At 40.6% G+C, this 17022-nt stretch overlaps 3 protein-coding genes across 8 annotated transcripts in view; 1 reads left to right on the forward strand and 2 right to left on the reverse strand.

Annotated features, from left to right (window-relative positions):
* The window catches only part of wnk4a (WNK lysine deficient protein kinase 4a), a 57029-nt gene extending 50863 nt beyond the window's left edge, over window positions 1-6166 (forward strand). Inside the window, exons 17-20 of the mRNA XM_064321734.1 lie at window positions 548-1160; window positions 1854-2059; window positions 2401-2495; window positions 2945-6166. Coding sequence (XP_064177804.1) covers window positions 548-1160; window positions 1854-2059; window positions 2401-2495; window positions 2945-2947 — 917 coding nt within the window. The 3' untranslated portion in view covers window positions 2948-6166. The remainder of the gene's footprint in view (window positions 1-547; window positions 1161-1853; window positions 2060-2400; window positions 2496-2944) is intronic.
* A 33-nt stretch (window positions 6167-6199) lies between these two features.
* On the reverse strand, window positions 6200-7762 carry LOC135247839 (cytochrome c oxidase assembly factor 3 homolog, mitochondrial). Its single transcript, XM_064321746.1, has 2 exons — window positions 7478-7762; window positions 6200-6922 (listed from the first exon to the last, which is right to left on the reverse strand). The coding sequence occupies exons 1-2, from the start codon at window positions 7674-7676 to the stop codon at window positions 6819-6821; spliced, it is 303 nt and encodes a 100-aa protein (XP_064177816.1). The 5' UTR covers window positions 7677-7762; the 3' UTR covers window positions 6200-6818.
* Window positions 7763-11191: 3429 nt separating this feature from the next.
* LOC135247842 (rho GTPase-activating protein 15-like) overlaps window positions 11192-17022 on the reverse strand; it is a 42449-nt gene continuing 36618 nt past the window's right edge. For all 6 annotated transcript variants that reach the window (XM_064321750.1, XM_064321748.1, XM_064321749.1 and 3 more), the window contains 4 exons: window positions 15966-16043; window positions 14214-14345; window positions 13957-14062; window positions 11192-13505 (listed from right to left, as the gene is read on the reverse strand). In XM_064321750.1, the coding sequence (XP_064177820.1) occupies window positions 13328-13505; window positions 13957-14062; window positions 14214-14345; window positions 15966-16043 (494 nt within the window). In that variant the 3' untranslated portion in view covers window positions 11192-13327. The remainder of the gene's footprint in view (window positions 13506-13956; window positions 14063-14213; window positions 14346-15965; window positions 16044-17022) is intronic.

Consider the following 17022-nt stretch of genomic DNA (forward strand, 5'->3'; position numbering starts at 1 on the left):
TCTCCTGTTATTTTTAAAAACTTTTTTTGTGTTCTGCCCACATTGGTGTTTGACTGCATTGTTGGCTGTTAGCTGTGCCAGTAGGAGGGTTGCGTAACCACGCGTCTGTGCAGTGTACTTTCAAGTTATGTGCGAACGTATGAGGGCTGTTTTAGCCTTGAGCGCTGCGTGGACAAGGTCTCGACTACTGTAGTCCTTTCCCATAATTCCCCTCTACCTGTGTTTACACACAACTGTGACAGAGCGTCCTGCTCACAACAGACGCAGACGCTTGGTGTTTACACTGCACAGGAGCTACAGGCTTCAGCAAATTTAATTTGCTCTGGGTTTTCTTGAAGTGTTAGGGACCTGCTTCTGGAAGTGTCTGCCATCTAGTGTCCAGAACTGTTACTGAAAGCTCTGAAAATAAGGTTCTCTGTGCAATTAGCTAAACAAACATGAGGTTTAAGGAAGACTGTGGAAGTGGATGTGCTCAGCAGTTTAAAACAGTAATATTTCGTTAAAATACTGAACAACTCTTACAATCGCTTGTGTCTTTTGCTCACAGCTGTTTCTGAAGCCAAATCTACGGTCACAGTAGGCCGATTCCAGGTGACACCCAGCAAGGTGACCACAGGGCCTGCCCCGCCCAGCCCGGCCCCAGCGTCGCCCAGCCTGGCCCCAGCCCCAGCCCCAGCCCCACCCCCGGCCGTCCCCAGCCCGCCCTCTTCGCTTGGGGAAATTGAGACGGAGAGCAGCACAGAAGGGCCAGGAGAGTCGGAGAGCAGCCTGAGTGCCTCTCAGTCCGCCCCCCTCCTCCATCAGTCACCTGGGGGGGCGGTTCTCGAACAGGAGGGCCGGCCCCTGTGGGAGGTGGCCAAGAATCGGCCGGAAGAAGAGGAGCAGCCAGAGGAAGACGAAGGGGAGGAGCCAGGCCGACTGAACCGGCGACCGGGGCGGCGCCTCAGCCTGATGGGCACCTCGGCGGACAGCGGCCTGTCGGTGACGGCGCAGGACTTCGACGGGCGGCTGTGGGAGGGCGATCTCGAGAGCCCCCAGTACAATGCCCCCTTGCACCACCTGTGGATGACCTACACCCGCAGCTCCTCCTACCTGAGCAGCGACGACACGGAGAGCGAGGACGAGGACATGTGGGAGGAGCTACAGGAGCTCCGGGATAGGTACCTGTTTCCACACCCTCTCCCCCAACTGCCCTCGCCAGAAACCCGGAAGATTTCAACTTAAAACTTTTAAGATTATCTGGGTAGTGTAGAGGTATAAGCACTCGCCTACCACCGCAGAGACACGGGTTCAATCCCCGGCAGCGGTACTTTCGGCTTGGTCAGACGTTCCTACGAACACAATTGGCAGTGTTCGCGGGTGGGAAGCCGGTGGGGGTATGAGTCCTGATCATTGCATGCGTCCTACTGGTTGATAGGGGCGCCTGTTCAGTGGGGAGGGGATCTAGGGGAGATAGCTTGAACCTCCGCGTGCGTTACGCTGTCCCAGTGAAACTCCTCGCTGTCAGGTGAAAAGAAGCGGCTGGCGACTCCACATGTATCGGAGGAGGCATGTGGGAGTCTACACCCTCCCCAGACCAACAGAGGATAGCACATCGACCAGGACTGTGTGATACACACAGGGAATTGGTATAACGACTAAATTGGGGAGAAAATGGGGGAAAAAAAACTTTTAAGATTACGTCGAGTGCCTTCCAAGTACCCTTTCAGATATTTTTTTTTATAGAAGCTTCAAAATAATCATTTAATTGTGACTCATGTCCTCTGCTGTTGTAAGTCAGTAGCTTAACACGTTCCTTTCCAAACCCCCTTGGCTCTCTCTTCCCTCCGCCTCTCCTCCTCTCCTCGCCTCAGACACCTGTCGGAGGTGCAGTCCCTGCAGGCCAGCCAGAAGAAGGAGATCGAGGAGCTGTACGAGAAGATCGGGAAGGCGCCGCCGCCGGGCATCGTCTCCCCCGCCGCCATGCTGTCCAGCCGACAGCGGCGCATGTCCAAAGGCGGGGGCTTTCCCCCCTCCCGACGCAACAGCCTGCAGAGATTGGAAATCTTGCCCCCTGCTGGTAAGAGAGCGTCCGCTTGCTCCCTGCGACGGGCAGCACTGTAACAGAACGTTCACGGGGCGACATAGCTCAGGAGGCAAGAGCGGTTGTCTGGCAGTCGGAGGGTTGCCGGTTCGATCCCCGCCCTGGGCGTGTCGAAGTGTCCCTGAGCAAGACACCTAACCCCTAACTGCTCTGGTGAATGAGAGGCATCAATTGTAAAGCGCTTTGGATAAAAACGCTATATAAATGCAGTCCATTCAAATCGCTTCATGTGCGCATTCTCACTGACTGGGTGTTAGCCTGCTTATGTCAGAACGTAATGTACGGTATATGTATTTTTTGAACTCACCATCCCACAGGCATCATAAGGAAGAACTCGTTCAGCAGCAGCAGCAGTGGCTCCCAGGACCGGCCCAGCAAAGGGGTGACATTTGCAGCAGACTACAGCATAATGGTGAGGCTCTGAGACTTCTTGTCCCTACCAAGACCCTTTTTACTCTGAAAGATGTCTGTCTACAGCTTAAATGTATATCACCTGGAGCTCAGTAAGCATTTGGGTTTTTAATCATAGTTGAGACAGTATAGATGGCCATAAAATTATATTAAATAGGAAATGTTAGACTGAATAGTATGTTTAATTGGTTTGTAATAGGCTGCTCATATTTAGAGATATGAGGGGGTTACAAATTCATTTAGAAAATTATAAGATGATGATCTAGAAAAATGTATCAAGTAAAATACAAAATGATGGCATACTATAATATGACACGTGATGGCCTCAATGCTTCATGTAGTCACATGATGAAAATGAGCACTCTTCAGACGTGTTGCCACGTAACCATTTGGAGGTTCTAGCTTCATCTAGCTTCAGATGGATTCATCTCCTGTCTCTGCCTCTCCCAGTGAGACTCCCCTCTAGGGAGCGTCTCTCTCTGGCCTACCTCATTCGAAGCCTGACTGCCCCGCTGGAGGAAGTGACATCACAGACAGTCCCGTCATCCAGCCCCCCCCCCCCCCCTTCCCCCAGACGAGGAGAGGACAGCGGGCTTCCCGTTAACGGGAGGGGAGTCTCCCCGCGTGTCGCGCAGCCGAGGGGACCCGGGGACGGCCGCCGCTCCTTCAGACCCCGCCCCCTCCTTAGAGAAACGCTGCCGACTCCTCGCAGGGTGCCAAACGCTGGCGGCTTTCCTTCGGCCGCAGCGGTCAAAACAATTCCAAAGTCCTTCTGTGAAAAAGACTGACCCTTGAGTGGGGATACGCTTCCTGTCACGCCCTTGTGAATACAACGTCTGCCGCTTTCCGCTCACACTAGTTTGGTGTCCCTGCCCAGATTTCTGCCAGGACACACCCCTGCGCTGGTACCACTGCTTGATGGTATCTGAGGAAGGTAGTGGTTGGCGAAGTGTTTTCTAGAGTGCTAGAGCTGCTGCTGTAATTCAGGACAGGGACGTGAGAAAAGCTCTTGGATTCTCCCTGTGACAGCTATACTGTGCTTATCTCTCAGATGCCTGGTTCTTTTTGCACTTGAGTGAGTCTGGCGGATTCGTTCGCAACACTCCCCAGCTGATGATGCACAGCACTGTCCTCCACAGAGATCTGCTGTTTGGATGTCATTTGTCTCCACACTCCTGCTTGCTTTCCAGCATTGTAGCAATGCAGGGAAAGCGGCAATCTTCTCCTGAGCCAATCAAGAAATATTCTTGCTTGAGCAGTACAGGCCTTTTATTCTGTAAGAAATTAAATTATTTTACTATGTTACCGGAAATAAACGGAATACCAGAATATGTATTACGCAACGTTTGAGTAAAAATATATCTAATGTCATGTTAATTGTTCAAGCAATTGCTTGAAGGACTTTTTGCTGACTTCAATCAAAATCTGTGATTTTCTTACGCTGACACACAAGGTGAGATTCCACCATCCATGGCTGAGACACTGTGCTCCAGAACTAAATCTCTTCCAAATTCTGACATCTAATCCTGACGATTAGTATTATTTTTAAATTATTATTAGTGCTGTCACTGTTAATAGTAATGTAGAGCTTATGTAGAGCTTGTACATAGATATGTAACGAACATCAAAAATGATCAAAATGGTAAAGGAGAAGCAAATATAGTAAAATAGTTCCACTAATGCATTGTGCTATCTATTCACAAATTGTAGCAAAGTAGTTCTTAAAATATGAAGGTTACATCAGCTGGCTTGCACTTTGAAAGTATTTACATACTGTATATAGACAGAATCACACTTGGTTGTATTTTTAGTTCTGATTGAATCATGATAGATACTCTCCTCATTCCCTTAAATGTGCAGTCTGTCCTCTTGTGTTTATGTATACTTTATTCTTTAGTCTTGAATTTTGAGTGATTCTGTTCGTAAGCTTGGCATATTTTAAACTCTCCATCATGCACGTGTGGTTAATATTTGATATATAATGAACAGGGTACCAAATTATATATTTTGAATGCAAATTGCCTTTGTCAAAACACTGCAAGACCTAAGACATCTACATAGCTCACAGTTTCATATATCAGCACTGCACACATAAAAAACAACAGCCACATCACACATATGCGAAAACAATCTGTGCATGATGAACACAGACAATATTCTAACTGCACTGTTAAAATGCAGTTTGGCAAATCAGATTGTTTCAGTATGTATCATTATGGCATACATAGCAGATATAGCTATAGCAAGTTTAGAATTTCCATGAGGGATGGTAGATATTTTAAGGTTGGCTCTTGATTTTTTTTCCCCCATCTTACTGCCAGATACAATTAAATACAACAAAAATATTTTACAGTCTGAGAAAATTTAGGAGCCTGAATTTTTAACACTTATTTCTTAAAGACATTCGGTAAACACTGTACTTGGATGAGGCAAAACTAAGCTCTGACCCTCATCAGGACAAAGTGTTTCAAATATCAGTACAGAACCGTAATGCCTGGAGTGGACACACTTTAGGTTAACTTTGTGCTTTAGATTCAATTCTGTAGCATTGGTCTCACACCAAAGCCGATGACTTGCACAAGCCATGCAGACTGGTTCAAAATAGGTCCTAACACAGTCAAAGAAAACGTGGGAAGAAGTCTTCTTGAAATCCTTACCTCGACACTTAAAGTGTTCCCATATTGCCTTAGACATGAATAACTGTGAATGTGATCCCAAATTCGAGAAAGCCCCAATGCACGTTACTGAAGAGCATCTAAAATCTGAACTGACCGTTGAAATGGCTAGTGTGCTCTCCACGGTGGCAATCAGACAATAAAGAGTAAAGTGGAAAATAAAGCAGAATGGTACACAAACAAGACACTCCACAATGTGAGTGCCTGTCAAGGCGTTTCTGTTCATGTTCTTTCCACTCCATCTGTCCATGCTGCTTGAAATGACACAGCTATTAAAATATGGTGTACGTTGGTTGTTGGTTGGTCACACAAGCATGGACGTCTGGGAGCACTGTTAACTGAATACTGTTACCCGAAGCGCTGTGGGGGTCTGCACCAAAGTTTACTAACAATTTTGTTGTACGTTTCTAAAAAAAAAAAGTCATTATTTGTTCATGCAAAGCATTTGCCTGCAATATTGTTGTAACATAGTCTATCAAAATATGGAAATTAAAGTTTAAGCGTTTCATAGTTGAGGCATTGCACTTTATTGGCTGTTTTGTCTATCTCGATGCAGGAGGCAGGGAGTTAATTGTAAATAGTGATGTAACTGTAAAGTGGATACAGACTCCTTAATCAGTAATCAGTCTGTGTGCCTATATTCATCAACATTCTTGAATATATTTGTTGCAACAAAAAAAACAAAAAAAATCAAAGCTGTGAATGCATAACTATTGCCTTACAGTATGCATACTGGCAAAGAATGTAGGAAATGTGGAGTATTAGAGATTGTATTTAAAGAAGCAAACCACAAAACTATATTTAGAAATAGAAATGTGATGATCAACTTTAATTTGTGAATGTATGATTTTGCCAGTTTTGTTGCTAGGAAACACAAAGCTGTTGTACTGCCATGCTGTATCTGTGCCTTTTCTTTTTTACCCTCTTAAATTTGATTTATATGGTCTCCTCAATCATATTTGTAAATACAGGTAATAAAATTTTAAATATAACAGTATTTTGACTTGTGTGTGCTACATTTGTGATTAAATTACTTTTTTAATCCATTTATTTGAAAAAGCCATTTAACATTTTTTTTACAACATTAATATATTACACATTGTTATAAACGGTACCATTTTCCTACACCAGTCGGTTAATTTGATTGGTTCAATTAAACGCCAAATCAAAGCAACCAACTTAGGAGTTCTTGAACTTGCTTTCCATTTCATGACATTTACATTACTTTTCAACTGGAACCTTCCTTACCATGTGTATCCCACTTATTTAAGAGACAGTTTCAATTATTCTGTATTATGGACCTTGATTAAAGCAAAAAAATATATAAAAATCTTAAATTTACACAGTGAATGTAGTAGTACGCTCATGTGAGGGAGAGCTGGATTTTCAGGAGGAGACTATTTTGTTGTCCATCGACGTTCTGTTCTTCCATCTAACCAAAATCCACATTACATTTTAGGTCACTAAAATAACCATGTATTCACGAATGATTGGCATAATGCAAAGGCATGTAGTCGTCTCCTAATTATGTGGTAATATGACGTCCTTGCTTGCAGGGGCAGAGTGAGTCGCTCGCACCACTCATTTCAGCATCAGTTCATTTCTCTCAGTGCAATAATTTAAACGGCAACCAGTCCATATGAAGTCAGTCAGTTAGCTGCGGTTTTCGGCGCCCTTGTCCTTGCGACTTTGGCCTCTTCATCCAGCTCATCCATGATCCTCTCCTGCGACACCGAATAAAATGTGTACCCATCTGAGCGCAGAGGACAGTCAAGGCCAACATCAACGTTTCAGCGGTAGCGACCGGATGTACATTGCCAAATTACAAGTAACATTAACAAAAACGTACAATATGATTACAAAAGATAAAAAAAATAAAAACAGCCAAACATGCTGGCTGACGAAAGTGATAAGCTAGTCAGACAGTAATATTAGGTAGCCAGCTAACATTAACTAGCGAAGTTTTTTGGTTTAGCTTGCTAAGCTAACGTTACTTAACTTGATATGGTGGCTACAATGACACGCAATACCTAGTGTACGTACCAAACAAACAAGTGTTTAGCTGAATTAATTTGTTAGTGTCTTTGTAAAATAAACCAAATTAATATGACAAGGTTTTTTTCCCACGGACTGTCAACCACTTGACATGCTGCTCAGCGCTGAGGCAGTTAGGTAGCTAGCCACATGATGCTCCCTAGCTACATGGAACTTAAGAGAAATGCAGTTCACGTGTGATTTTAGATAGCTAGGTGATTTGAAGAAGCTCTTAGTGCTATGAAATTGTATGATATGAACTTCAGAAGGATACAAATTCCCATCACAAGGGCCCCAATAGCCAGGCCCGTAACGACATTGCGGCTTCTTAGTTTCAGTGCGTTCTTCTTCCACCGCTCAAGTTCCACCTTCCGGATGAACTGGATTTGTTCCGCGGTCAGCGGCTCCTTCGCCGGATCAATTCTCTTCGCGAACTCTGCTTCTGGTTCTCCTTTTAGCCCCTTGTCCGCCATTCTTGTTGCGTGCGAGTAGCCACCTAGCTAGTGCTGAAACTACGATAACCTATCAGAACCACGCACGGACAGTTCTATGGAACCAGTCATGTGAGTTGTTAGTACGCATGCGCTCTAAATTTAAAGGGCAACTATTGAGCCGATTTCCAGTGACGCGATTGAGGCATTTAAGGTCATACTGTCTTTACTAGTCTCCAGTGTACATATAGAATAGACAATTGCCCTAATACAGTAAGTGGACATAACTACGAACATACATACATACATACCCATGAACACTACTAGGGAGACTAATTAATGTGAAGACAAATTAAACGTGCATCCTCAAAACTGGCAAAATAGTAAACCTACACTTTCTAAAACCTCCCCTGTAAAACATGTATCCTGCTCTTCATTATCTTCCCCTGTATCAACTCTACTCCAGCCTCATCACCACTCATAGTTACGGCTTGGTGGGGCGGCATGCCACATACCTGTACAGCACCGAGAGTTCGGCACTTCTCAGGGTCCCCAACAGAAATAACCAGAATGACCACAGACACTCAGCCCTTAAAAACATTAATTTCTGTACCTTCTGGCCCTATTTCAACAGACAGAATTCACAACTCACACAATAAAGGCCCAAATAAAGTGGATTTAGCTTTTTTTCCTTCTTCTTGGTCTTGCCTGATTACATCATCATAAATGCTCCAAGCCCACGAAGAATACATCTCCCCATTGGACATTTACGTATATATATCAGCCAATAAAAAACATTGGGTACACAAACAAATATACAAGTGCATATGTTTAAAAGAACAAAACTTTGCAGCTCTCGCGCCTACTTAACTCATAACTCACTGGGTAGTATGTTTTCCTTTGGATGAGTCACAGATCCGGGTTCAAGTCCCCCCTTGGACTCACGCGAACCTCTAAGTAAGCACACTGGATTGCTGGTTAACTACAAATAAAACATTTAAAATATTGCTTTTAGATCTGTGACATGTTATGTATATCCTCCACCAACATACAGACAATTAGTAGGTCTATCGTGTACCATAGCCCATTAGAAACACGTACATTTATTTGTGACTTACACTTCCAAAATATGACTTACACTTTCTTTTATTTGTCATTCATGATCAAGGAAAAATTATTGAATGTCTATGTGTTTCTTTCAGCTAGAATGTGTGTTTGAGTGCTTTAATGTGCATACGTGTCTTTCATAGCCTACATTGATATGAATTGCTATTATCACTTACTCATAACGAGCATGGTATCTGATGAAAAACACGTTTTCAACATACAAAAATGCCAAATTACTCACTCATTCAAAGCACTGCCTATTAATCTAGGCCTGCCATTAAAAGTATTGATATCAAAATTGCGCCAAGTTACATGAAACAATATTGGCTATCTTAGCTCACACAAATTAAAGAAACTGTATTCCAAAGCAAGGCTACCCAATGTTTCCTACATTGTTTCAAGTAACTTGGCCCTGTGTGTAAAAGCATACAGCACATTAATGGGCCAAACATATGTGTGGACAGGTTTGTAAGATTCAGCATATTTATTTAATAGGCCTCAATATGTCTAATTTTTATCTGTATTTTTTTATCTTATGTATTTACATGCTGCTAGGGAAATGTCCCCATGGGGATAATGAAGTATTGCATATATGTGTGTATATATGTATCAGACCTAGGTCATATAAAAATACATTTTTGTATTTGTATTTGAAAATGTAGTTAAATACATATTTGAAGTATTTTAAAATACATTTACACATGAAATAATTTTAATGGAAAAACAAATATTTTCCCTAATAGTATTTAAAAAATACATTCCTTTAAATAAATACTTTCTCAAAATACATGAAAATACAAATACAATTTTAAAATATTTCGAAATATTTCAGCAACAGAAATGACTGAGCCAGCAACAACGTAGGCTTCATACAGAAGGGGGTATCCCAGGGTTCTTTGTACAATCTTTGTGAGTCACTCTCGATTTGATGTCAGCAAATTATAGTACTGAGGGCACTCTAGGAGAACTACGAGGGGCCAGGGGTTGAATTTGGATTATGGGCAAGAGTAGCGCCTCTAACATACAGTGGCCTAAATGCTCATACATGTCTTTACATGGGGGGAATGGAAACCTCAGACTTCTTGATAAGCTACTTGCCAGTATATTTGTACCCATGCAATCTTTTTAAAGTTAGTGGCCTTTCACTGTATTTCTGCTTTTTTTCTGCTGTCAGAGCATTCAACAGCCATATGTACAGTTCCATCTTTTACATTTTGTAAGGTTAGGCACAGATAAAATAGAATTCAGCCATATTGCATATTCACTACCAATTAACAACGGAAATTGGTACAATTGGACTATGGCTGTCAGCAGTCACTCTACACGTTCTCATCAAAATATTGTCCTATAATTAGACAAAATGCTCAACTTACAGAGCTGATAGGTTCCTGCATATTCAATGCTTTCAAGTATTTCAAAAGCTTGGTGCAATTTTGCATGTTGCACCACTGGCCTTATGTTGTGAAAGTATTTTCAAATAATTTATTAAATCAAACACTTTGTAATTACAAATACATGCAAATCAAATACATTTTGTAATTTAAATACTCTGTATTTGTAAATGCTGCATCTCAAATAATTAAAAAAAAATAATTAAAAAGTAATTAAAATACTTCAAATATGTATTTGACCCAAGTCTGGTATGTATGTACAGTATTTATTTTACAATCAGTATTTATTTTAAGTTACAAATTTACAATGATTTGTACATTTTGTAAAATGAACATGACAAACAATATCCTTTCTTTAGGTACAGCAGTTTCATACATTCATTTAAATATCTTGCATGAGGCAATTTTTGTTATTCAACAATTTATTGCCACACAAAGTTTGAATGATGACACTGTCTTCAGATGGTAAGATTAAAAAACACAGGGCCAAGTTGCTTGAAACACTTTAAGAAACATTGAGTAGCATTGCTTTGAATGCAGCTTGTTTAATTTGTGTGAGCTAATATTGTTTCATTTAACTTGGCACAATTTTGATATCAATACTTTTAATGGCAGGCCTAGATTAATAGACAGTGCTTTGTAGTTGTGAGTAACTTGGCATTTTTGTACGTTGAAAACATGTTTTACATCAGATATAAAATATACTCCCGCCAGACCTCTCCAGGTAGCATCCCCCCTTCAGCTGGCTTTCCCAACCCTTTGGGCTCCAAGCAGCCATTCACCCCCAGCTCTTCTGTGCCCTCATCCCGGGATTTCTCAGCTTTGAATTTCGCAGGTATACCATATTTGTCTAACTGTACTTTGTCTAAAATTCTTAGTAACTACTATAATGCTCCAAGTAACAGGCTGCAGAAAGGTAATGCTATCTAGCTTGCTTGCCTGCTAATGAAACAATGACAAAATTGATCACTTGTGATAAACAAGGCTGTTTAAAATACAGAATACAGGTAATTAGGGTTCCAGGCATGTGGTACTGGAACCCAAATGTTTCTCCAGTAATTCTTTCTTTCTTTCTTTCCATATTTGGCAGGTAGGCTGCTATGTCCCCCTACTCAGGGAAGGTATCGTACATGTATTTGCCAGATGGTGGTGCTATAATGCATATATTTGCATTTTTGTCCATAACTTTCATACCGCAAGTCCAACTACATACATACATTTGGGTGTTCCAGATCTACGACTTTGTCATTGGGACTACCCATGTCCTCCATCTTGATTTACCTCCATTTTGTTTTATATGCAAAACAGTTTATTTTATATTTTTTCTCTATTTTTCATTGGTCCTTTTTCTCTCTTTTTTATTGGTCCTGTTTGCACTGAAGTTGGTATACAACTTCAGCATAACATACTATAAACAAAACAGAAACCAGAAAAATCCTGTCAAACTACATATTTGGACAGAATTCCTTGGCAGTTACTTTTATCATTGTGAAAGGTCATAGATATGTTAACTTAAGGGATTTAACTTATATACTGACATTTCAGTATGGAAAACGAGGAGTCAATGTGACTGAATAGAAGCGTCACATTGCAGAAACTGTATTTTACAGTACTGTGAAAGTGTACACTTGGCTGCTGAAAGTAAACAACTAGTGAAATAAATATAGACACAAAAGTAAATGGTAATGAGTTCAACTTATACCTGGTTGTATCAATTTAAATACACAAAATCTGGTACTAAATAATTCACAAATTAATCCAGAGCTCGGCTCGTAAATAAAAGTAACACATATATACACATGAGCACTGGTTTAAATAATTCGGCATGCTAGAGATTAATTGACAATTTGATGATAAAATCACTTCGAAAGCAATATAAAGGTCCAGTGACTTTCTGTTCAAATTAAGTTATTTTATTAAAATGAAAAATTGTGCATTCTTTGTCATTTACAAACTAAATTGTGCTCTTTTATGTGCAATAGCAAAACCCATACATAAAATTCCAATCTTTACACATGCTTACAGTATGGACATTTTGGCCTTTCCTTCTTTCCATTAAAAAATTAATGCTAACAAAGTAATAAAAAAACTGTACAGCTATATTTTTCTCTTCCTTAATATTTCCTTAGCATGTTATGCATGGACCATATCTTACAACCTTGCCAATAACAGACATAGCCTTATTACTGTATGTTCTCACCTCTGAAGTTGAATGCAACACTGCAAGAAAGTCCTTCTCTTTCACATGGCTATGTTGGTATTATTATTATTTGTACATCCCTTTCTATATTACATTTGCTAAATTTTCAATTGAAAAAAAACTTGAATACCATTACATTATATCGGCATTATACACATCCTCTTAGCTGTACAGAACCTATACAGAAGCCTTAAATCCAGACATCATTAATTTTTTGTAATGCTTTGTTATGCAAAAATTACATAACTCAAAGCACTCTTAAAAAAAGAGAACATCAAGAAAAGTTGAATAATGGAAAGGTTATTTGAGAAGCTGTGAGAATCACCAGTCACATTTCATCTGCCATTAGTAAGGTGGCTCTATCCCAAAATGGGAGTTAAAAATGGATTCATGTAATTTATGACTAATGGTTCGTTACATGTATAGCCACATAAGTCTCTCAAACTAACGTTCATGGTGACAATGCGGCCATTCTTTTTGCATTGTAATCAGAATTGCACAGCACAAGCAGGTTTAGAACGGGTTTAAGGGTTAGTCTGGATACAACAAATGATGATTGTGCAGTGAAGTGTGGTGAAAGTTGTGTGGCGAGAGCAGAGTGGTATGGAAGACGCCATTTATTACAATGGAATGGTCTTTTAATTCAGCAAAAATCCCACCTCTCTGATGTGAAAGGTATATATGAGACAGTTACAAATGGAATGAATAGACTGTTTTCATCCACACAACATTGTTTGCATGTACTTTTGAAATTTGTGAAGCTCATTTCTTCCCCCGAAACAAGGGTGAGTTAGGGGCTGCAGGAATTGACTGTACTGCTCACAATGGTAGGACATTGAGTCTAAAACTAAAAGGAAAGGTGAACGTTTCGTATGGAAGAGGCCAAGTGTCACTTTTGCCTTACCACACAGTCTATGAAACTAGCTGTGGTGCATGGTGTTTGATTTGTTCTGACGGTCAGTTTAGCTTGTGCACTCTAGTGAAAGGCTGATCAATCAACTGCCATGGAATATCCTCTCATACTCGGTGAGGATGAACTCGACGATCTGGTTCTGGAAGACCATGTGCATGGTCATGTTGCCGGATTCCATCTCAGGCCGTAGCAACGTGGGGCCGAAGACGATGGCTACGTTCTGCACCGACATGCGATTGATATCCCCACACGCGATCACCCTAAGGGAAGAGACAGGAGGTGCTTGAGAGTCAGAATCAGCAACAATAAGTAAGCAACTGGCTGTAGGGTATGATTAACAAAGGAGTGGCTTATCAAACCACATCCAAACAGGCTTTGGGTAAGTGAATGGGGATACTTTCACATTAGTCTTAGAGGAGCGTTTAAATGGTTTTGCACAGTTTTAAGACCCGTGTCTAGTACTGCACTCCTTTTTGATTCCATATTTATACTGTCTCTCAGTTTAGAAAGTCCAATAGTATTTGTAAGTCTGTCCCTTTTCTGTAATGTCTGCCTTGCTGACTCTGGGAGAATACAGATGGTTGTGTGTCCATCATGTACAACCAGAGGTTCTTGTGTGAGATTTGGGATGACACTCAATACAAAACTGCAACTTTCCATGTTGAGTGATTGTAACTGCACCGTATACCACAGAATGGAAGCACAACTGACTTGCGCAAATGTCTGAAGAGGAGCTCCATGGTGTCATGGTTGGGCTGAGGGAACGTCTTTATCAGCTTACGCATTTGAGTCACCTTCACAGTTTTATCAGGGATTTCTAGGGAAAGAAGAAAATCGACCGATATGAAAGTCATGATCATGACCTCCTGTGGTACCAGCCAGTCAAAAATCTAGCTAGTTTCTGCACAGGTCATATGGCAGTGAGAGGAGCTCAGGTGAGCAGTGATGACGACATGGGGATGACTCACTGATGGCTGCAAGGAAGCTGTTGAAGTGGTTGTAGGGGAAGAGCGGCTCGGGAAGCTCTCGGAAGAAGAGCTTGAGAGCTCCGGTGATGACGTGAATGTCCTCCCACTGTCCGTCCTCCAGGTCCAGCTCATCTGAGGGACAAGACACTCGTGAATAAACGAGTGGGTGATTTAGACGCTGTGCAGTGATGCAATTACCGCCACCTTACTTAAAGACCCATTACAATCACTTTTTAACTTGAAGTGCAAACAAATAGCGCCAGAAACACTTCAGTCATGCTAATAAAAGAGGACTAGATAGGTGCTTCACATCCAGAACAGTCCAAAGTACATACAGAAGGATGCTTATCCGGTTAAGTTTAATACGCTAATGTTCAATGTCTGGGGAGCTAGCTATCCAGGTTACAAGCTATTGTTATTTGGCAGAGCTGGTGATAACAAGATATCCGATATCCAGATATTATTAGGTTTTATTACAGATTGTTGTTATGACAAGGCAATATATTTTGACAACTTGAGTTCCAATTACAGTTGGAAAAAACAAGAAGGACTGGCAAGATTATGTAATTGTGTGGTGTTCATGCACGCACATTACATTATTAAAAATACTAAATATTACATTATTAAAAAACTAAAATAAAAAAAAGTCTGACCAATTGAAACACTGTTACTTGCCATCCAGACAAACTGTCCAGGAAAAACTGCTACAGTATGCAGCCAGCCTAGTTAATCCATTTGGCAAATGTGTTTCACTCTGGATGGCTATATTTTACTTTTAAATTTAAGATTTAGATCTTGAATTTCAACTTGCCCACGCAAAAGCTTATGCAACAAGTCATAATACTTGTACAGTCTCTATTGTACAGTCAGGAATGGTAAAGTGACAAGAGGCATGTTGAGGTATTTGTATGATGAGCAGGTTTTCCATCACCACTGAATGGTGGGGAAAACATCTTATATAAACCACGTTGTTACTGACATAGAAACAAGATCTTCAATCATTCTTTATTTAAAATATTACTCTTAAAACGTTTTTGACAGCACAGGGTATTTTAACAAAAGCGCAATACCGAAAATATAATAACTCAATCCTGCTAAACCAAAGATACATGACATTGTATTGGCACTAACTTCATAAATTATTAAATAATAAATTACATTTGGTGATTTTAGTGAGTAGTTTAACATCATTGCATTTAAATCAGTCTAGCATCAATTCAGTTCAATTCAGTCTTTATGAGTAGGGCTTAAAATATTTTTTACATATCCTCAGGGATGCAACTTGAATCAATGAATTTAAGGAAAAATGTACACCAAGTACATAAACATACTATAATATGTTGTTTATAAGTTTTGTTTTGGGCAGTATGATAATGTGAATTTCATTTAAGAAACCCAACTAATTATAAACTGCATTCCAGACACAAACTAATCAATTCCTGATTAAATGTGAAAATTAAACTTAAAAACAAACAAAATATATTTCCAAAAACACTTTGCTTCTACAGTATTTACATACTTGCAGAATAAAGAATTTATCAATAGTACTTGCAGTACTACCTTAGTTAAACTGGAGGGGAGGCTTCAGAAATCATAGCTTATTCAATAAAATTAAAAGGCCAGCATTTGGTAGAACATTGTGGGGTTGTCAACAGGCAACAGTTCTCAGATTACAGGCAGTGTCAGCAAAAACCAAGCGAAGTTCCGCTGGGAGGAGCTCTTAAAATTTGCTGAAGTGGGACACACCCTTACCCTGGTCTGCCTTGAAGCGTAGCCTCTGAATGACTGCGAGGTTCCCACTGACTCTGTAGATCCCATCAATATCCACACCTGTTTAACACAATTATGACACCATTTAATAAAAATGCACTTGCATATCCGCTATGGTTTTAAAAAAAAATTTAAATTATTTTTTGGATTTGGATCCTATCGTTTTTCTATTTTGGGGAGCGCAGATGAGTGCTTGCTGTCAGAGGTACCCCGTCTTTTCACTCGGCTGCACAGTCACTTCAGTGGGAGCGTTCCCTGCAGTCGCAGTTTGTGCAGCTGGATGGCAGGTGCCCAGCTCAGTGGAGAAAGCCATCGTTCACAAAGAGATGGCATCGACATCCACTGAATGCATTTGATAGCAGGCAGTGAGCTCCATAATGTTTGGGGAAAAAACCTTTTGGGTATAACCACATGTGAACGGTTTGGTTACAAATCTAACATTGTGGCGTACAGACCCAAACATTATGGAGCTCACTGTATCTTACAAATACATTTAAATACAAAAGTACTAGGACAATTGTGCTTGTTTGGTTGTTTTTTGTACTAATCATTTTTGTATTTCATATCAGACAATGGCTATGAGGAAAAATTCAGAATGTCTACATTTATTTCATTAGTGTTGCTATATTACAACAATGCCATTCAATGAGTCAAGTCTCCCAAAGTCAGGCATGACATGTGCAGACATAAATCGTGCCAACCAACCCAATGTTGGGGCTGGTTGGCACAAGTGCACAACATGAATTTAATCATTAGTCACCTAATTTTAGAAAACATTTGAGGACATTACATATATATTTATCTATAGCTGAGACCATAACCTTTCATTTGCTACTGGTTGCAATTTTCAGACATAAATTATGCCATAAATTATACGACAAAAAACCAAAAGTGTACCAACCAACCCCGGTTCCTCCTAATTACACTCTAGATCACATTTAGCTATAAACGTGTTTGTATGCCTACTTTGCAATGAAACATTTCATCTGCAACGCCTAGTTTGACAGTTTCATGAGCCAGGCGCAGGTACGCTGTACAA

This window comes from Anguilla rostrata, chromosome 2 (assembly GCF_018555375.3).
Source record: "Anguilla rostrata isolate EN2019 chromosome 2, ASM1855537v3, whole genome shotgun sequence".
Taxonomy (NCBI): Eukaryota; Metazoa; Chordata; class Actinopteri; order Anguilliformes; family Anguillidae; genus Anguilla; species Anguilla rostrata.

Bases quoted from the DNA above. Each gene is read 5' to 3' on its own strand.
- LOC135247839 (XM_064321746.1), bottom strand. From the start codon at position 7,676: ATGGCGGACAAGGGGCTAAAAGGAGAACCAGAAGCAGAGTTCGCGAAG. The intron at 6,923-7,477 runs GTATCCTTCTGA...CTCTGCGCTCAG, and splicing joins GGCCCTTGTGATGGGAATTT to ATGGGTACACATTTTATTCG.